Below are 22,039 nucleotides of genomic sequence, written 5' to 3' on the forward strand. Positions count from 1 at the left end.
CATTTATTTAGTGATTGAAGCTAAAATGGCCCTGAAAAAAGTGAATTTTCATACTTATAACTGTTACAGAATCTGCATGATCGTACGTCAAAATTCAAGCAATTGACTTGGCAACTGATATTTATGACAGATTAGCTATCCTGAGGTTGTCTGATCACAATTTGTAAACTTCCCAATTGATTTCCAAGAGGGAAGCCAGAGTCGCTTAACAATCACATGATTTGCTTAATAACTGCAGTGATTTTCTTAACAACTGTGGCAAAACAAGTTGTAAAATGGGGTGCAACTCACATGACAAATGCCTTTGTTAGCTACAGAAATTTTGGGCTCAATTGTCATAAGTCAATGACTACCTGTATACAAATTTATCAAACTGTAGCAGATATTGTGCTCAGATATTTTTTAAAAAAGAAATGCCAATAAAGCTTGTTCTCAGTATGTCAGTGGATAAAAAATACAATCTGTCACTCAGTAAAGCAAGAGTTTGTCAATTACTTGCTGGTTTCATTAATTAGTTCTTGAATCTAATCAAATTAATTATCCATTCAATCGTTGATATTTTTCATGACATCTCTTTAAAATAAGTCTTTCTTGAAAAGTTAAGACTCTTTAGAATCAGAACTAAAACTGTATGTTAAATCTTAATGCTTGAAGATCAAATAACAAAGTAATTAGTATCTTAAAAATAACTTAGAAACATATTTAGTATAAATATTTATCATCTCTATTTTAAGTCAAATGGAAAATACTTTATAGAATATATATTACATAGTACATATTATATAATATCTATTACTGGATTAGAAGCATTTACTATAAAGTAAGATTATTATGGAAAATGTTACATTGCTGCTTCTCTACTTTTGTATAGCAGGCACTCAGTTCTTACTGCATGCTTTTCATGTGTATTTGTCTAGATATCTACAGTTTGCTACTACTTTTTATTATTCTGAAGTACCACATTTCCTGTCAGCAAACTTGGTTATAATACATATTATTGTAATGCAGGGTCGACTGCTATTCTATATTCTTGGTAGAAATATTTATAAAATCTGACATGTTTTACATATATATTTCAGAAAGGTGTTCCAATAAATTTAGGAAAGTTTAAATAACTTGTATATTACACAAAGTATACAATGGGCAATAGTTATAAAACATGCATTACAGAAGATATTAAATTGCGAAAAAATTGGAACAGATCAGTCTGAGATTTATTTGCTTAGAAATGGGATAAAAAGAAATAGTATGGGTCACAAATAAGAAATGATACAGAGTGAACTTTCATTTACTTCCATAATCCTAAATAAAAGGCATGGATTGCATGGATATCCATCTTAACAGGATACTTCTAGCTTGCTACCATGCTCAAGCTGAAGAAATCACTGTAAAACAGTGAAAAATAAATGATGGCATTAGGCTACAAGCAGCCCTAGCCCTCTTTTTTAAAATATCTATAACCTTTTCTGACAAGACCAATGATTGTGAGCACAACTGGTAAAAATGATCAACATGATTTCCTACTATTTTCAGTTAGGAAACATATGGTCAATGTTTCCATAAACTTTAAAATAGATTTATCCCCTCTTCCTATCCAAACAATTATGGGCAAAACAAAAGGAAAATCCCAGTGTATGATCAGCCTACCACTCTGTATTATCTTCTGGTTGTGGCTGTCAGACACTTATTGCTGCTCTTCGAACACCAGCAAGAATATCCTTCCCTATCCTGGATTCAATAAGTACAGTACAAACTATGTAAAAGTTGCTGTCTTTCACATTTGCTGCTGTTCCCACAATTAAGCCAGGTAACAAATCATCTGCATTAGGATGAATGAATTCTTCTACACAGTGTCTACGTTTGGCATCTAGTTCCAAATATATGATCTTAGCACTTCAAATCAAAAGATAACAAGATGTAAAAGTCTTTTTGTCTATGGTTGTTAAAATTAATTGTAAAAGATATCTAACTCTTGCTGAACTCTTGCTGTATTTCTTTTAAACAATAGAAAAAATAAAAAATAGGAAATTTTTATATATATATATTAGTGTAATATATGTCAGATTCATGTAGCTGTATTTTTATGTAGGTTATCCTACATAAACATCCTTTTATCTATGTCATCCTACATTACAGCTAAAAAGGTGTGGGTCTTTAATTGTGTGGCTCTTGCCACCATTCTTATTTTCATTCCCACCTCACCTATCAAACACCATTAATTTTATTTCTTCAATCTAAAAGCCAAGCAAAATGAAGTTTACATTTAAAGAATAATTGCAATAAGTAAGAACTATCAAAATAATAATTCTCAATATTATATTTATTTTATCAATAAATATTTTCAAGTATCAACTTGTGCAACATATTAATTGTAGAAAAAAGTCATTCTTGTTGGTGTAACTATACTAAATTAAAAACTGTATAGCAGTTCAATTTCATTAAACAAAATCATTTTTTGATTTTTTCCTGCTGGCTCTTGAAAACATAATTGTTATAAGAAAATATAGACAAAAATAATTAGAACCTATCTCAATTTCAGTGTCTGGAATGATTGTTCTAGATAGAATGTTCTGTTTTCATTAGATGATATTTTAAAATAAAGTCACATTAAAAGTGAATGCAAATGTGTGAATTTCCAATGATTTTGGTAGTCTGATATTCTAAACTAAAAAGATGCCATACTTTTACTTTTATTCCTAAGATGATAAATGCTGAGTTTTGAAGGTTACCTGTATAATTACAAACAGTTTTTAAAAAGTAATTAACATGCTTTATTATTTGAAATTTCAAAATGTGTAATCATATTCTCATATGGTTCCTATTTCAAAGGCCATTACAAATGGTACTATCGGATTCAGTATCATTATCATTATACAAGCACTTGGTTTATCCTAAGAGCATTAAAAAAATGGAAGGAAATTTATACAACTACAAAGACTTAACTACACTGCGATATCAGCAGTGATAGGAAACAGAGTTTCCTTGAAATTTATAGTATGCCTTTTACACCTGAAAAGCTGTCCCTTCTGTGGTCTGTAATTTGAAGAACCACATATAAATCTGCACTGGCTTAATTTGGTACAGGACAGAATCTATGTATAAAAAACTGTGAGGGACAGACACTTTGGATTCAAACAGTTTCTATCAATTTTAGCATTAAAAAGCATTTGACATGACTCAGAGCTATCAATTCCTTAATTATTAAGAATCACTTTTAAGGCAATGAAGTCTGAGCAGAATTTGGCCTGTTTTTAATTTTTGACTGTTCAATTCAGTGGTGTTTGTAGGCAGCATTAAGACAGACTGTGGTTGTGGCTTTGTGATTGAAATCTACCTCTTTTGTATGTGTGCCAATATCTGATACATGAAGAAAGTGGGGTGGGGTTTTCATCATGATTCCGTGGCTGACATCTTGACACGCACACACCCTTTGCAATTGTCACTATATTATTTACTATTTTTTTCTATGAAATTTTGTTATCTATCAATATCCATCAGAACTAATATAGTTTTCACATGAAATTTCTTGAATAAAATTGTTGTATAAAAATATTTGCCACCATGAACCATGCAGCTGCTTGGTTCTATTGATTTTATTGTGGTGAACAAGCAAAATGCAGAAAACCTCTAAAACATATTGTACATACATATAGGAACCTAGCCAATCTCTGAGTATGCAGTCCTACTGAAAATTTCAGTATGTGCATCTTCATTATCAACTTTAGCACACAAATGTAGAAATATGTGTGAAATATTACTGCAATTTGAAAGTGACAAATGGCAATGCTAGATGGTATTTTTGTTTTGTGATATTTTGTTGAAGTTTTCTTATTTTGATTTCAAATGTTCTTTTTGGTTCATCTCAAATCCATTTTATCATTTATAGAAGATTAAGATATGTTAGAATAGGCAAATCTGAACATACTTTTTCCTAGGTCTCCCTCCATGTCTCCCTCCATGAAATATGTTATGCATAATTAAGTAATATGCTCCGTAGCAATTTAAATTACTGTAAGCGTGTAACTTCAAAAATATTGTTAACGTACATATACATTACATTTTATGTAAACAACAGTGTGACTACCAACAGATATAGTTGATAGAATTGATTTCCTTTTCTTTATTATTCCCCTAACACAATATTAAATGTTGCCCTTCACCTTACATGTCCAAAGATTAAAGCCTATATTAAAATTTTCAAACATATTCTCATTTTAAAAAGTCAATGGAATTTGGAAATATTACATCCAATCTATAAAATTTACAACATCACTGTAGATAACCATAGACTAAATTGAAAAGATTTAGTAAAGCTGAAAATATGTCAAAGGTAAAGAAATGTCCAGATAATAATATGTGCATTACTATTTTACAAACATTTTCTAGAAAGACTTTCAGTTTTTCAAAAGTGCAATGTTTGCTACATATCTAATTATCAATAATAATTAGAGTATTTATTTAATATAAATATGTATAGTACATATTTATAGAACCTAAGCATGTTCCATGCTCTAATCTTTGGATTTAACAAATGTTAGAAATTGTGAAAGTTGTAAATACTGTCTATATCATATTTGCAGCATAAATACCAACTATTTCAAGTAATTAAAGCAGTACTTGGAATGTTCATTTCTGATTCCAAAGCTATTTTTGATTCTAATATAGCTAGACTTTGTCCCCTTTCCTTAGACATTCTGAATTGCTCTCTATCTAAAAATATATTCTATTATAAAAAAAAATAGACACTCTGATATTAAGAAATCTGTAAAAACTAGGATTTCTAATAAACCTGAGTATTCATCAGGCCATTCCAAAAATCAAGAAGGGGCTGAAGAACTGTACATTGTCATCTTAGTCGAACTACTTGGAAGAATGTTTACATTTTGCATGAACTATATCTTGACACCAAAACTATACTGCATAGACCTACAGACAGAGATATATATTAGAGTTCTACTGCTTGATGATTCTTTGTAAGCTACATAGAAAATCTGAATGATTTCTATTTCCTGGGTGCTTCCTTTTGTCTTGTGTTTTACACAGTGTTTCCCTTTAGTAGTAGGAAAATCAAAGCTAAAGTCGAGACATTTAGACCTTAGTAGAAAATCCGCCAATGTAGACAAAATTCCAAGTGCTTATCTTCTGGCTGGATGATTTCTTGCTCCCCATGGATAGTATTGATACCTAAAAAGATTTAAGAGTTTTAATTATTTGTTTAATGGAATAAAAAAATTAATAGCATTTTCATCTTGAGTTAGATTAAATCTCTGCTACCAAACTGGAATATACAAGAGTGCATCAACATAGGCAGATAGGTAAGGCTATGCTCTTGTCATCTGAGATATAACAACACTGTCCAGCTTGCTGAAAATTAGTAGAAAGTGTAGAATTAGTAGAAATCATGGACAGAGTGGTTTTGCAAGGCATTCAACATCTGTTTGGGTTACACAGTTCAGTATGCAGCAACATTTTCTAAGCAAAATCTTAAGAATTAGACATCTAAAGTTGCTTTTTCTATCCCAGAAGTGTGAGTCATAAGCTATCTGATATATGTAAAATAAAGCAAGACATTTAGTTTTACTATGTAAAATGACAATTAGATTACTAAAGATTCTGTTCTTTATATTTTAGTTTCATTGATTGGGGAGAAAAGATAGCTAATTATAACGTATATCAAGTCCAAGCAGATTGTCTCATGCATAGCACCTGCAATTAAAGTTAATTTTGGCTGACATCTCAAATTTTGATCTTTGAGAGCTTCTGCCAGGCAGAATTCACAATTTCAGGGTCATTGGACCAGTGGCATTAATTCTGTATCTAGAGTTTGATCATTCATTGCGACTCATTTTAATATGATTAATAAGATTTAATTGATTAATAAGATTTTCTGATTAACTTCTAGCATACGCTAATCTTAATGGGAAGTCAGCAGTTGCAGTAGTTATCAGGGATGGGTGGAGAAGACTTGCTGAAATCAAAGTAACAGGTTCATACCAGATTTTTCCAACTACTTTCATTTTATATCCTTTTGCTTTCTTATTCTAGTTTTATTTGGGCAAACTCTTTCAAATATTACAACTAAGTTAATGTATTTTTCAGAAAGTTTTGTTTTTGTTTAAAAATACTTTTTACTGATAAAAGTCTTTTGACATTTTATTTTTTTTAAACCCAAAAATGGAACTTATAGAGAAAGAAGAAATGAGATTGTTGTGCTATTTTCTTGTGGAACTATAATACAAATTTTACATATCACTTGTATCTACCACTTACCTGTATTCAATTAAATGATTCATTCTATTAACCTTAATAAGGGGCCACAATGGCTCAATTGTTAAAGATCCTGAACCTGTCAGCTGGAGAGCCAACAGCCCAAATTCGAGAGTTGATTTCTGCACAATGGGGTTACTCCTGTTACCAGTTCCTGCCCGTCTAACAATTTGAAAGCATGCAAATGCAAGTAGGTACCACTTTGGTGGGAAGGTAACAGCGATCTATGGGCCTTAAGCATATAGCCATGAAACATGGCTATAACATGGAAATTGTCTTTGGACTATGCTGACTTCTTCAGTCAAGAAAGAGAGCTAAACACTATGCCCTAGAGTTGGACATGACTGACAAGGAAACTTTTACTTTATTAAGCTTAATGACCTGTCTATAGAAAAATAATTAATACTTTCAATCAATAACCTCATCTCACTTTAACATTTTGAAATAAAACTCACCTGCTTGAGGTAAAATTGTAATATCCACATTCCTCCAGAACCTCTTCAATTACAGTCTAAAAAATGAAGTATACTAAGTTTCATTATAATTTTGTCAAAAGACCTAAAAATTGCTTACAACTATACCAGAAACAAAGTCTAACCTGCATTTGTTCATATGTCATTCCTTCATCCATGTCAAAAGTGCCAAGAAGACCTATAAGTATTTAAATTATAAAGTTGGATAATTGAACAGATATTTATATAAATTTATATAAAAAGAACATTTTTCAGCCAAAAAGCTTGTTTAAAATAGAACATTAGGGAATAATGCAGAAATAATAATAAAACATTGGATGTTACTGTATGTATGTATGTATGTATGTATGTATGTATGTATGTATGTACGTACAGACAGACAGACAGACAGACAGACAGACAGAGATATATGTAGATCTTCTCTAGGATTAAGAGGTCCAAATATATGTTCATTTCAACAACACTAGTTTAGATGTTTTGAAAGCTTCCTTTCATTTTAATTAATGGCATTTTTTGTTATTAGAACAGTTGTGTGTCTTGTCTCAGGATGGTTGTTCGATCTCGTTTTTAGTTACAAAAATGTTAAAAATAAAAAGATTAGCTTAATCCTTATACTCACTAGCTTGAAGAGGTATAAGAATAGCCTGTTGAAAGAATAGTACATTAAAGATAGCTGTGCAAAGAGCAGAAATGACAACCATAGTAAAGAAGAAAGTGATTGCAAATAGGCCATCTACAAGCGTTCCAGGTAGTTGTTCTTTATGAAGTGAATGCAAGACAGCAGTCCCTGGTGGGTTTAGAGCCTTAGAAGATAAGGAAATAGTATAGCCATCTTCTTCAAACCATAAAGCCATTAAAACGTCACTGGATTTGTATACTTTCTTTTCTAATCACTTTTGGAAATTGCTTTGGATCCACAATTCTGAAAATACCAGGTGAATTTCCTACAAATTTAAGAATTTAGAAATATATGTATTTTACATATTGAAATAAACAACTAAAAGGTGATTAAAACTTTAGAAAGTTGCAAATGTATTAAAGAGCCGAGGTGGCACAGTGGTTAGGGTGCAGTACTGCAGGCCACTTTAGCTGACTGTGATCTGCAGTTCAGCGGTTCAAATCTCACCGGCTCAAGGTCGACTCAGCCTTCCATCCTTCCGAGGTGGGTGAAATGAGGACCCGGACTGTGGGGGCAAGTTGCTGACTCAATTTGCTAAAAAAAAATTGTAAACCGCTTAGAGAGGGCTGAAAGCCCTATGAAGCGGTATATAAGTCTAATAAATAAAATAAATAAATGATCTAAATCTAAAGGACCTGGATAAATTTGAAATAAGATTTTGAAATTAATTATAAAGTATCTTTCTCATGGGAAGTATTGTATTTCACACTGAAAGCAGCCAGTTTAGTCTAGCAATTACAGTAAGATACCAAGTTAGAAACCAGGTGACCATGATTTCTAATTTTGCCTTAAATATGAAACTTGGTTAGGAAATTGGACAAGCCAGTCTTTCCAGCCCACAATGTCATGTTCAGGCAACAAGCTGGTCATTCAATTCCTGTCAGAACCAATAGATCATCACTTGTTTGATTAAAAAAAAAAGTAGACTTAAACTTGTAAGAAAAATACTAGGAAAAAAAGCACGGATGTCAAACTTGCGGCACCACTTTGCTGTCATTTAACATTTCGCAACATTTTTTCCTTCTTGGAGCTGGGATGGGCGTAGCCTGTACGTGACGCATCCGGCCCATGCACTCCTGCACTAAGGGGAACCAAATATTCCCACTGAAGAAGAGCAACATACAAATTTGACTAAGGGTACAGTAAGGCACAAAATATTCTAATACTGGAATTATTGTAGGACACTTTTGAAAAATGGATCCAAAAATTAATATTAAATGTGTCAACAGCAATATCAGCCTCTTTGAATAGACTATGTGTAAAAGATGTTATAGAAGGGGAACATGTTTTATCTGATAAGATAGAGGCTAAGTTGAAAGTGGATTTATAAATGACTTGCTGTAAGAATGAAATGGAAAAAGAAGTTACTGCCTGTACAAAAGGAAACTTGCTGATGTTTAATAATTTAAAAATACATACAAATAATACACCCATGTCTTTGGTTCATTGGCACTTCAGACCTGGTAACATGACCACATCTTCAGGGACTTCTAAAATGTTACAAGGGATGGAGCTAATCTAAACTTGGGGAGGGGGGGATGTTCTGTAAGATAGGGTCTCTGGAAAAGGCATGTCTCCTGGGACCACCAGAGGTAGGTTGCTAGCTGATAGTACCTGCAGCATGCCTTTTCTCCCAGATCTAATAGGAAAGGCTGATGTAACCAGGGAGAGGTGGTTCCTCAGATAACCTAGTATCATGTTATAAAGGGCTTTAAAGATGAAAAGGACCTTAAATTAGACCTGGAAGCAAGCTGGCAATCAATACAGCTCATAGAGCAGAGATATAACATGCACTGTTCTAGGAGTGCACATAACTATCTCTGCTGCTACATTATGTACCAGCCAAGGCTGAGGAGAGGGAGGTGCAGCCGGTACCTTGTTTTGGGGTTCATGGAGCTCAAAGGAGGCCCATGAAGGGGAATGTTTAAAAAAAAATTACAAAACTATTTTTTAAAAAAGGAAAATAATATTGGATATATACTTCATATTCTATACTTTGTGTTTATAGCAAAACTGCCTTGCCACCTTGATTGACATAACCTTTATTAATCTGAAACTCAGTGAACAGTTATTTATGTAATTTATTGAATTTTAATTTCATTACTTATTTATTTAAGTTTGCAAGTTTAGTTTTATCTTGTTTATGAATATATTTTTATATTTCATTTTAGTTCATGAATGGTTATGAAATATCAAATATATGGAATCAAAAACACAAGTAAAAACAGAATCGTTATGAGATTAATAAATAGGGGCAACAAACGCTTTTTCAATTTGGCATTAAATGCAAAACAAGTGAAACTAACCAAAATGAAACTTTAAATTCAGAACGATGTGAAACATTGAATAATAATTGTTTCATTATTGTTTATATACTAATGTGTATTATTATTTTCATTATCTTTTACAGAAGTACCTGTCCTCTTTTTAATATATTTGCAAGTATGCTTGAATGTAATTAATAAGTGTACAATGACACTATTGATTATGTGTCCGTGTGTAGGTGAGGAGGTCCATATTAATCTTGTTCCAGCACTTAATAATCCTCTTGGCGACCCTGGTACCAGCTGAAGTTTCTGGATAGTCTTCAAGAATAATCCCATGTAGACTGCATTATAGTAATTCAATCTGGAGGTGACTAGGCATGAGTGACTTAAGGGGAGCATGCAGATCAAGGAAAGGATGCAACCGGTGCATAAGACAAAGCTGTACAAAGGTCTGCCAATCATGACTGCCACCAGTTCATCAATCAGCAGTTTTAAGTTTAGGGGGACCCCAGACTGCACATCAGGGCAGTGCAACCCCATCCAATAACAAAGCTGGCATAGTCCTGGAAGCAGTAGCACTCAAAAACTACAGTTTTGCCAGTGTTCAATTGGAACCTTTTGTTTTCCATCCAAACTCACACAGCCTCCAGATACTATAATAAGATGTTCATGGCATCACTTAATTCACCAGAGATAAAGTTATATAATTGGGCATTGTCAACATAATGAGGGTACCTCATCCTATAGTGACTGATGAACTCACCCATTGCTCTCATGTAGATATAAAAGAGAGAAGAAAGCATAGTAAGGGCCAAGGGTGGACCTTTCCTCTCCAATCATCACTGACTGGAATCAACTCTGAAGAAAGAAGGCAAACTGGCTCAACACTGTGCCACCCACCACCACTTCTCTGTTTCCTTACTTTGAAATGGTTCCCATGCTTTTTTCCTCCTGTGCACTGAGATGCCTATTCTCTGACAGTTGCCTAAACTGTAGGTTTTATCCTTCTCCCAAGATCATCCCTATATACCATTGTATCCATTAAACTTGTTGCTCTCCCTAAAACCATGATTCAAAAAATGATACAATAACTCTTAAATGTGCTATCTACTGGCATATTCCATCTTTAGTACAATGTTACCCTGCAGTACCATTTTTAGTTGTTTTTGTTGTTGTTTTACTTTTCTGACATATTTTGTGAATAAATAATCTAATCCAGTTCTTTAATTATCAGATGACTAGCTGGGATAGAAACTGCTTTGGGCATGCCTTCCTTGATTACGCAGAGGCAACAAAAAAGAGAAGTATTTATTATTATTCATAGCATAGGCAGCCAGATATTCAGACTGGATTTGGCGTTTTTACCTACCTATTAAGTCCTTCCCAAGGATTTTGTGGGTAGATAGTGATGTTTGATGATATTAAAGGTATTGTGGCAGGATTTAAGCTATTCTGAGTAAAACTGATGATTTTGTCAACACTGATGGTATTCAAGTGGTCCAGTTTTTTGGAGATTGCATCCAAGTCATCTATTACTGTTGATACTATCTTTGTCTTCTTTTGCCACAGTTGCTCTATTTCTATTTGCAGGTCTTTGTATTTTGTTGTCTTTTTCTCTAGTTCCTTCTTTCCTATTCAGCTGTCTCCAAGTATTGCTACATCTGTTTGAATTCTAAAGACCCAGAGCACTTTAGCTTCTTCATTTTCTCTACTTTATGGTCCCACTGGTTCTGCAAGCAAACAGTAGTTCTTGCAAATCTTCCAATGCATCATTGTTGCTACTTTGTCATGACATTGTTTGTAGTCAGTCTGTATGATCTTCTTCAGTCAGGTGATGTATTGTTTCTTCAATTTCTTTGCACAGGCAGCACTTGCTGTCTTCTGAATTCTGGCTTTGAATGCATTTGTTCTTAAGGATTGGTCTTGTGCTGCTAGAATTAGTCCCTCTATCTCTTTCTTTCCTGCTCTTAACCATTGCCAGGTTATTATCGGCTTTGCATGCTAATTATTATTGTTGTTAAATTTATTTACCAAATATTTGAGATAACTTTGAGTGGCACAGGCATTTCATGAAAATTAGAATGAATTAGAGAGCTTCCCAAGAATCTATATTCAATTCAAATAGTGTTCTATTTTTGTTGAAAAGATGACAATAGTTTCACTTCCTCTCATTCTATGTTTATATTAAAATTAAGCATATTTACTTGAAAATAAGTTCAATTGAGTTCATTTACATGTTCCAAAAATATAGGCTTAAAGAATTAGAAAAAGATTACTTGGACTTTTCAATCAACATCAACTATCAATTTTTTAGGCTGCTATCTGAAGATATGAAACTGAGATTAGAAAAAGCCAATGCAATGTTGGAATGCCTGTTTCAAAACTGTTTTGTTCCAAATCTTTATTGTTTCCTTAAAACAATGAGATGAATAAACTTTGGGGGTGAAAATTGAAATTTGGGTAGGTAGCCCATTATGACTGCTGAACCCTGTTTACAATTTTGCTTTCCAGCTTTACGGATATTCAGATACAGATTAACAGAGTTGGAAAGGATCTTGTAGACAATCTAGTTCAACTCTCCGTTCAAGCAGGAGACCCTACACCATTTCTGACAAATGGCATTCTATATTCAGTATGTATTTATGAAACATAATATTTTAAACTTTCTAAAACTCTCAAAGTATCAGATATAGTATTACACTTGTTCTTAACCAAAAGACTGAGAAGTTAAAATTATCCAGATGCAAATGTTTATTTGGTTATTCTTTTGTTCATCTTAAAATAGAATAATCCCATTTACATTAGACAGTGATTATTATAAATGAAATGGCACACAAAATTATAAAAAGCTGCTTGCATATAGAGCAAGAAAGGTTTTCTAGTTTCCTATGTACAGAGCTGTGGAAGCTGAAGGATTTAAATGCCATACTTTAAGAAAAAGATGAAATCTCACTTGAACTGAGCTCAACTTCTGGTGAGCTCATAAATATTTGCATGTAATTTTCCTGACAACAAGAAAAAATATGGATATTGTTTGATATAATTTTTTTGAGATTTTTTAAAAAAAAATTCTAAATCTAATTTATTTCCTGATAGTATTCCATTGAAGTACTAAGCAGATCTGATTCTGCTTAGCTTTTGAGGTTAATCTAGGTAAGTTATAGAACATAGAACAAAAGAGTTGGAAGGGACCTTGGAGGTTTTTTAGTCCAATCCCTGCTCGAGCAGGAGATCCTATACCGTTTCAGATAAATGTTGTCCAGTCTCTTTTTTAAAGCCTCCAGTTATGGAGCACCCACAATTTTTAAAGGCAAACTATTCCATTGGTTGATTTTTCTCTCCTTTAGGAAAAATTTTCCTTAGTTCTAGGTCGCTTCTCTCTCTGGTTAGTTTCCATTCATTGCTTCTTGTCTTGCCTTTTGGTGCTTTGGAAAATAGTTTGACTCTCAAATCTTTGTAAGAGCCCCTCAAATATTGAAACACTGCTATGATGTTTCCCCTTGCCCTTCTTTTCATTAGACTAGACATACCCAATTCTTGTAACCATTCTTTGTATGTTTTACCCACAAACCCCCTAATCATTTTTATTGTTCTCTGCACTCTTTCCAGCATCTCAACATTTTTAAAATATTGTGAACAGAACTGGATGCAGTATTCCAAGTGTTATCTTACTAAGGCTTTGTAAAGCGATATTAGAATTTCACATCTTTTAAACATCCCAAAAACCTAAAAGTTTAAAAGGTGCATTTTAACATTGCTCTAAAAGCTAAGAGAATGGGTAGTCAACGATACTGTTCTGAAAGGAGAGCATCTCACAAGAAAACAACGCAGGAAAAAACTCTTTGCTCTTTCAGGGCTGGTCACTCCTGAAAGTCTCCTAGACTGTAACTGTTCAGGATTCTTACAGACAAAAGTTAACATGATATAGAAAGGAGAGGCCTTTCTGCTATTTTTCTTATCTCCCACAGGTGTAATAAAATGCTGGGTCAGCACATTTAGTGTTATTTATTTATATATAAATTATATGTATTCATGTATGTGTGTGTATATATATACATATACACAAAATCCATAGAACCTTTCAAATTCTAAACTGCCTAGAATTGTTGTTGTATCAATAACATGGGCAGCAAAAATAATTAAATAAAAATTACATTAACTAACTTAAACAAGTTCATAACAAAGTGCTTGTTTTCTGGTGTTTCTAACTGTGATATTTCTCTGCTCTTGATGTTTGAAAGTATTCTTCATAACATTATGCATTTAACTGTTATTTTTGTTGCTAAGTTTTAAACTTTTACCTACTCATTTTGTGTTTTGCATAAATATTCCAGATTGTATCTCATCTTTTACTTTCCCAACATTGCAGTTATTTTCTTTGCTATTCTTTTTTTTCCCATTGCAATTTTTGCTGTTCTGCTCTCCAAGAAGCAGGATGGTTTTTCCTTGTCCAACATTTTTTTTCATATTAAACTTCTGTTACTCCATTCTGACATCTATTTAAGCTTCCTAACATCACATCTGATTATATTACTCTTATTTTTGTCTTTATATCACTCTGGTTAGCTTAATACTAAGCTCTAATACTAAGGATGCTTTCAGAGGGAACTGTGCAGATAGTGACAGTTTTTCTTTATGTATAAAAGTGGCTGTTGATCTCTAGTGTATAAAAATAGGATTTTATGATGTTTATTTTTGTATTTTTATTATTGGTAATTTACTTACAACCCATAAGGTATATGCTGCCCTCTGATCTAGTTCCTGCAGTGATTTATATAAGAGGAAATACTCTATGTATAAAATAAAATAATATAATAGAATGTTTAACCAAAAGCAATATGAAATATGAACAAAAAAGTTTCCCATATTCCTTAAATGAAAACATATAGTAAAGGTTAATCCCAGCACCATGCTACACTATGTTCAGAGATGGAGTTACTGCTGAGGGAACCCCAGAAAATGGCATGCTGAACAATGAGGTGTTTTTTCTCTCTTGTCAACAAACATCTGGCCCTGCTGCCAAAGCCGGCTCTTTGGCAGTATGGGCTCCCTAGATTTGGAGTAACTAGGAATCACCATGACAACTCCCAGACGACCTAGATAAATCTAGATGATTGCATCTCTCAGTAAATGTAGCCAGAGGTATGAGTCTCCATCTTTTCTTGCAGCTGTTTATATTGTTCGACACATCTCTGTTTTTAATATCATTTTTTGAAGATTAATTCTTAATACATGGCTAAATGCTTATTTGGCAATCCCTTTTGCTTCATTACAAATGTAAACTTTCATCATCTTACTTCAGAGCTTTCAAATACTTTCTCTTTTGCCACAAGGAAGTCAGCAGCATGAGAGATTTCTGGGGGTTTTGTTTGTTTGCTTGCCTGCTTTTCGCTTTTTTGCAGTGAAAGTAATTTATACAAGATTTTTATTCTAGGAATTTTGTATTTTACTCATTTTTCTAAAATAACTCTGTTGCTTCATTTTATTTTTGCATATAATCTGGTTTTTTAATTTTAAAGGAGGGATTGGAACTCCCCCCTTCCTCCCTTTTTAATTCTCTGCTGTAAGAATCTTTGCCTTAGCTTCCTCTGTTAATTTGTTATGGAACATCTACCCTTTTTGACCTTGAAAAATAATTGTTTACATTCTGTTGTCAATGTTTGGTTATAAAAGAGATTTGAACTATATTAAGCCCAAACCAATAATAAATTAAGAACTTTGAATATTATAATATTATACATTAATCAAAGAGAGAAGGAACTAAGGAGAAATTTCCTGACAGAACAATTAATCAGTGTAATGACTTGCCTATAGAAGTTGTGGACGCTCCAATACTGGAATATTTTAAGAACAGATTGGACAACCATTTGGCTGAAATGGTATAAAGTGTCTTGCCTGAGCAGGGTTGGATTAAAAGACCTCCAAGATCCCTTTCAACTCTGTTATATGTTCTACAATGTCCCCCACCCTCCCTCCCGCACCCAAAGCAAATATAAAAGAGATGGGACTCAAATGAGTTTAACATTAAAGTCTTCTGGAAAATTTTTGAAAAAAAATATTTGCCAACTTACAAGTTTTAAATGGAAAATTAGATAAAAGGTTTCTGAATTTGTCACAATTTCAAATCATCCTAAAGAAGACATCTAGAGATAGGCAACAGTAGATAAATCAGATTTAGATTTGTTTTATTTGTATGCCGCCCTTTTCCGGGAGGGACTCAGGGCAGCGAACAACTCAAAAGGGGAAAGGGGAACATAGATCACAATACAAGTAGTTAAAATAGCCAAGAATCACACAACCACACAGGTCGAGAGGGGAGGGGAACTCGTCAACCCCAGGCCTGCCGACAAAGCCAGGTTTTGACGGCTTTTTGGAAGGCCTGGAGAGAGGTGAGGGTCCGTATCTCTGTGGGGAGTTCGTTCCAGAGGGCCGGAGCTGCCACAGAGAAGGCCCTCCCCCGGGTAGTAGTCAGATGGCATTGGCTGGTAGACGGAACCCGGAGGAGGCCGACCCTGTGTGATCTAATGGGTCTTTGGGAGGTAATTGGCAGCAGGCGGTCTCTCAAGTACCCAGGTCCAATACCATGAAGGGCTTTATTAGTTACGACTAGCACTTTGAAGCGTATCCGGAGACTGATCGGTAGCCAATGCAGCTCGAGGAGGATAGGTGTAACGTGGGTGTACCGAGGTGCACCCACAATCGCTCGCGCAGCTGCGTTCTGGACGAGTTGAAGTCTCCGAATACTCTTCAAGGGCTGCCCCATGTAGAGCGCATTGCAGTAGTCCAGTCTTGAGGTCACGAGGGCATGAGTGACTGTTGCGAGCGCCTCCCGGTTCAGGTAGGGACGCAACTGGTGCACCAGGCAAACCTGGGCAAATGCCCCCCTGGTCACAGCCGACAAATGATGTTCTAAGGTCAGCTGTGGGTCCAGGAGGACTCCCAAGTTGCGAGCCCTGTCTGAGGGGCGCAAATTTTCACCCCCCAGCCTGAGTGATGGAATACTAACCAAATTCTTGGGAGGGAAACACAACAGCCACTCGGTCTTGTCTGGATTGAGCACAAGCTTGTTAACCCCCATCCAGATCCTGATAGCCTCCAGGCATTGGCACATCATGTCAACCGCTTCACTGACTCGAAGAGCAAGGGGAGGGCTGTTGTAACGCTGTTGGGAGGCAGGTACGTTAACAACAAGCCCACTTGACCCGCAAGGTCCATCTTCACCAGCAAGGACTCACACCCGACAAGCTCCGGAGCAGGGATCCTACGAGGAACTAAGGACTGTCGGGTAACAATGGCCACTCCCCTGCCCCTTCTCTGGGGTCGCGGTTGATGAAGCACCTGAAAACCCTCTGGGCACATTTCTGTGAGGGGGACTCCTCCCTCCGGGCCCAGCCAGGTTTCAGTAATACATGCCAGGTCTGCCCCCTCGTCTATAATTAGGTCCTGGACGAGGGGAGCCTTGTGAACCACAGACCTGGCATTTAGCAACAGCAACCTGAGACCAGGGTCCTGACTACTCCCGCCATCTGGCCTTGGAGTGGAACTCACAGGGCCGGAAGGAGGGATCCCTCTGATATAGGGAACCCTCCTTCCCCGGTAATGGCTTGCCCTGAAGTTCCCGCCATATCTGCCCCTCCCCATTATGACCCCAATGTTCCGGCCCACTCCCGCATCTGTGGTCCCTCCACCCTCTCCCCTAGCCGCCGGGTTCATCGGCAGGCCCTTCGACACACACATCCAAGGGCTGGGACCAGGCCCGGGTCCCCCTGGCACTTCTGCCAGAGCACTCAGTGCAGGAGGTCCCGGCTAAACTCCCAGCCCACCAAGCATACCCATACATGCAACCAATCAATCCCCACAATACAAGTTAAAAACAGAGAACAGCAATATTATAATAAAAGTGGGAACATTCAGTCAGTCACGATCATACCATACACTCCCCATACATTTAAAATTGTAAAAAAAAATAGTAAAAAATTACAAATATATAAAAATAATGAGTCTGCGCAGTCCAGCCAATTGTATAGTCCAAGGAGGCCGGGTAATAGTGTCCAAGCCTCCCAAAACGGGTGTCCAAAGGTCCAAGGATAATAGCAGGGGCATAAAAATAATAATCCAGCAATAGTCCAGAGCGAAGCCAGAAAAGTCTGAGAGACAAGCAGGCTGCAACGGCGAAAGTTGTAGGGCCAGCCGCAGGAGACGGCGGCCAGCAACAACCCCTCCCATCGGGGACAAAGAGCACCCGGGAGTCAGGGATAACCCCACGGTAAAGGGGGGGGGAAACCCCACTCCCAGCTGTATCGTGACACCACCCGTGGAAGCAACCCGTCGGTAGGCCATCAGGCTAGCAACCCCATCCCCACCCTCACTTTAACCCTAACCTTAACCTAACTAAAAAAATCAGTTGTACAATTAAATGGATTGAAATTCATGATTAACAGATTTGCTTGAAACCTGGAGATTTGCTGGAGAAAGCTAAAGGGGGTATTAATGAATAGGACTTTCTTGGGAAAGTGGAATAGAACCATCACATTTAACTAGAAGACAGCTGTCAAGACATATGGTGTTGCAATTTATTAAAATTTACTAAACAAGAAGTGTTATGGAGATATCTTCAATGGAGACCTGTTTTTTGGGAGTGAGAAGCAGTTGCTTGGAAAGATTCCATTTATAATTTTAAAGAAAAGCAAAGATAAACTGGAAGGAGTTATTTTTGTTTTATTTTATGACAGTGAAAACAATCAACCAATGGAACAATTTGCTTTCGGAAATTGTGAGAGCTTCATCACTGGAAGCTTTCAAGAAGAGCTTGGACTGTCAGAAATGGTGTAGGATATCTTGCTTGGGGGGGTGGACTAGATTACCTACAAGGTCCCTTTTAACTCTGTTAATCTAATCTAGGCCAAGATCCAAATGTTAAGACACAGAAGTCAATTCCCTGGGTGTTGAACTAACTTCCCCAGCATTTTCTGGACATGTTCTGACAGGAAGGACCACCACCACAACAGAACAGAACCTCCAGGGGTGTGTCTGTAATTTACCACTAACATGATTTTCTCCAGCCTCTCCTTTGCTCCTGGAGAAAAAGTTCAGGATCCCAAGAGGAGAAATTGCTTCTCACTGTAATTATGACTAACTGGATCTTTGAGACCTTTGATGCTATTTCTCCAGTCAATGACTTCGATGTAGATCAGATTAAAGCTACATGCAAAGGATTTTGTATTATCAAGAGTCAATCAAGGGCATTTAATCCTGGCTGGATCAGAGACAATGGCTGCAGTGAGTTTATAAGAAATTAAAGGTTATTTCTGCAAGTTAAATACAATAATAAATTGTTAACAGAAGGCTGTGAAGTTTAGCTTTGATGTTAGGAATAGCTGTTGTTTTTTTATAATGGATATGTGATAGGTCAAATTGGTTGATTGATAATAACTATATTTGTGATATTTTTAATGTTATATAGCAATTCTTCAAATATAAATGCAGAAATTCATAACTTGTGAACCTGTTTTGCAAGGTGCGAGGGAAAACAATTATTGCTGAAATATATTTTTCAGTATTCAACCAGGAAGGACATTTTATGTGTATGTTTAATATTTTGTTCTATAAACTTATTTTTTTGTCTTTGTTTTTATCTTGTTTTTTTTTTCTTGTATGATTCTGTATTTTAAATTAAAAAAGAGAAAAAATGGAATTAGTGCTGCTGACAAAATATAAACTAGTCAACACACAAATATGTGCTTTATTTTCAAATTAGATTATTTAAAATGGGATATTGATTATGGTCAACTGCAGCTGCTATATAAAAGGTAGGAAAAAATACTGTTTTGGTCCACTGTTGGTCTAAATGAGCTTTTATTAATAATTATTCATATTTGTTGTGTATTATCAACGTAAGCAACTACTAAGTAATATGGTTTTTTGATAGACTTACCAGGTCTGTCATCTAGGACTAAAGTACTGCCACTTGAAGAATGAAGCAACAAATGACAATCTGAAGTCAAAAAATTAGGCTCAATCAATTCTGGGGAACCTTGAAGTACCTAAAGAAAGATCAAACACAAATGAAAACTTTATTTTTTCCATTTCATAAATGTTTTACCAGACAATAATTAGGGCTAGAGATCTGTTCTAAAATGGAAGTCAAGTTGCACATATATAATAAAAATAATTTTGGTTTAACTGCAAGTATAACACAATTCTGCTGAATAACCAACAACATAAGTTCCATACAGCTTCATGCTAGATTACTGGAATGGTTGTTCTTCCATCTGATTTGGGAAGATTGACCGTTTTAACAATATTTCTCTTTATGAGATTTTAACAAGAGCACAAAACATGGTATTCTGTGTCTCAAAAGCAATAGCTTTCATTAATAAAAAAGAATCCAAAGATTCTGGAGTTCACACCTACCTTAGACAGATTGCCAAAGAATTGGGGTCAGGACCAAGTTCAAAAGTTTAATGATCAAATGGTAAATACAAAATAATGCATATTTTGCATAGAGAGATTCTCTGTTCCATTTTTGTTAATACAGGTTTATTTATCCAATCCCCATATGGATATATATGATTTTAAATTTGTTTATTTACATTTATTAATGAAATTTATATGCTACCCATCTAACGAACCGAAACAACTCTGGGTGGCTTACAATGTTATATCATAAATATAATATTTAAAAAATTAAAATTAACAAGAAGCAGATAAAAAACTATTAACCAAGAGCATGAACGATATAGAGGTGGAATCTTCTCTTATCACTCATAGCAATCTCCAGCATGGAACATATCCATTAAGACCCAAGCCAATAAGCAGAGCCAGGATTTAAGACCCTTTTCAAAAGGGGAGGCAGCAGATTGCACCTTTGGTGGCAAGCTATTCCAAAGTAGGGGGCATGGTAGAAAAGACTTTCTAGACTCTGCCAGCCAAAATTCCTTGAATGATAGGGCCTGCAGCATGGTCCTTCTGCCAGTGTGAGTGGAGTGGAGAATCCCATTGTGATGAGATTGTTCTGCAGATAACCTGGTACCATGCCATGAAGAATTTAAAGGTAGTGATCAACACTTTGAATTAGACCAAAAGGAAACTGATAACCGGTGTACCTTGCATAACAGTAGTGTTTCATGCGCCACCCTAAGGGGGCTCTAGAACTGACTATGCCACTACCTTCTATACCAATTGTAGCTTCCTAATATTTTTTAAGGGTAACCCCAAGTAGACCACAATGCAATAGTCTAAATGAGAGATGACCAAAGCATGAGTGACTCAGCACAGGACTTCATAATTCAAGAAAGGGTGCAGCTGATGAACAACACAATGTTGCATGAAAACTTTCCTTTGGAATCCATGCAGATTCCCCAGTTTCTGAGGATGGTTCATTTGAATAGATCCCATCTCCCTGCAAGAGGGGGAGGGCACCAAAACCATGACAGAAGGGATAATAGCAAATCACCCTCCATATTACATTGACACTTATTTGACAGGATTATATCCAGAATGTGACCATTATCCAAGTCAGGTCATGGATGACCTGAGATAGATTCATAACAATGGTGATGATCCGAAAACTCTAAGCCACTTCTCAGGCCATCCTCAAGGATGACAGATTGAAGTCCTGCAGAACAATGAGTTTGGAGAAATCTACTACCCAAACCAGGGTGAAATCCAGCAGGTTGTGACAGGTCCTGGAGAACCAGTAGAGCAAATTTTGAGTAGTTCAGAGAACCAGCAAATGCCATCTCTGGCTGGCCCGAGAGTAGGGTGGGAATGGAGATTTTGCAGTATCCTTCCCCTGGAATGGGGTGGGAATGGAGATTTTGCAGTATCCTTCCCCTGTCACATCCACCAAGCCACACCACGCCCATCAACTATGCCCACAGAACCAGTACTAAAAAAAAAAATGAATTTCATCACTGACCCAAACCCAAGATGGCTCCAGCAAACACAGGCAGAAAAGTTACTACGCATTAGGAAGACTGGTACAGCAGCAACAGCCTCAACTGATCCTGAGAGTCCAGCTTCGGGAACAAGGATTCACATGCAGAAATTCAAGGATCATGGCCCGTTGTTCAAAAGATATTTTTGAATGACAATATTCTGCTCTGAGGTCTCAGCTGGTGCCAAAATGTAACTCTTGCTGGACATATCACCAAGAGGGAAGCTTCTCCCTCTGGTGACAGCCAAGTCTTGGTGATACACATTAGGTTAGCTTGCTCCTCCCTAATAAGGTGACAAATAAGGGACCTTGATAGTAACCAACCTGGCATTCAGCAGCAGCAACCAAAAACCTAGGCCTATGATAGTTTTTCTTGTAGTGTCTGGATCTGACCTTAGAGGACCAGAACAAATTT

The 22,039-nt window shown here is 35.9% G+C and overlaps 1 protein-coding gene across 2 annotated transcripts in view; it reads right to left on the bottom strand.

Moving 5' to 3' along the window:
• Window positions 1-2,302: 2,302 nt before the first annotated feature.
• NEK10 (NIMA related kinase 10) overlaps window positions 2,303-22,039 on the bottom strand; it is a 163,793-nt gene continuing 144,056 nt past the window's right edge. For both annotated transcript variants that reach the window (XM_087712881.1, XM_087712882.1), the window contains exons 35-38: window positions 19,621-19,729; window positions 6,866-6,918; window positions 6,723-6,778; window positions 2,303-5,184 (exon numbers count right to left, since the gene is read on the bottom strand). In XM_087712881.1, the coding sequence (XP_087569007.1) occupies window positions 5,136-5,184; window positions 6,723-6,778; window positions 6,866-6,918; window positions 19,621-19,729 (267 nt within the window). In that variant the 3' untranslated portion in view covers window positions 2,303-5,135. The remainder of the gene's footprint in view (window positions 5,185-6,722; window positions 6,779-6,865; window positions 6,919-19,620; window positions 19,730-22,039) is intronic.

The sequence above is a fragment of the Thamnophis sirtalis genome, unplaced genomic scaffold (genome assembly GCF_051295495.1).
Source record: "Thamnophis sirtalis isolate CommonGarterSnake01/CBP01778 unplaced genomic scaffold, rThaSir2_p1.2 scaffold_4, whole genome shotgun sequence".
NCBI lineage: Eukaryota > Metazoa > Chordata > Lepidosauria > Squamata > Natricidae > Thamnophis > Thamnophis sirtalis.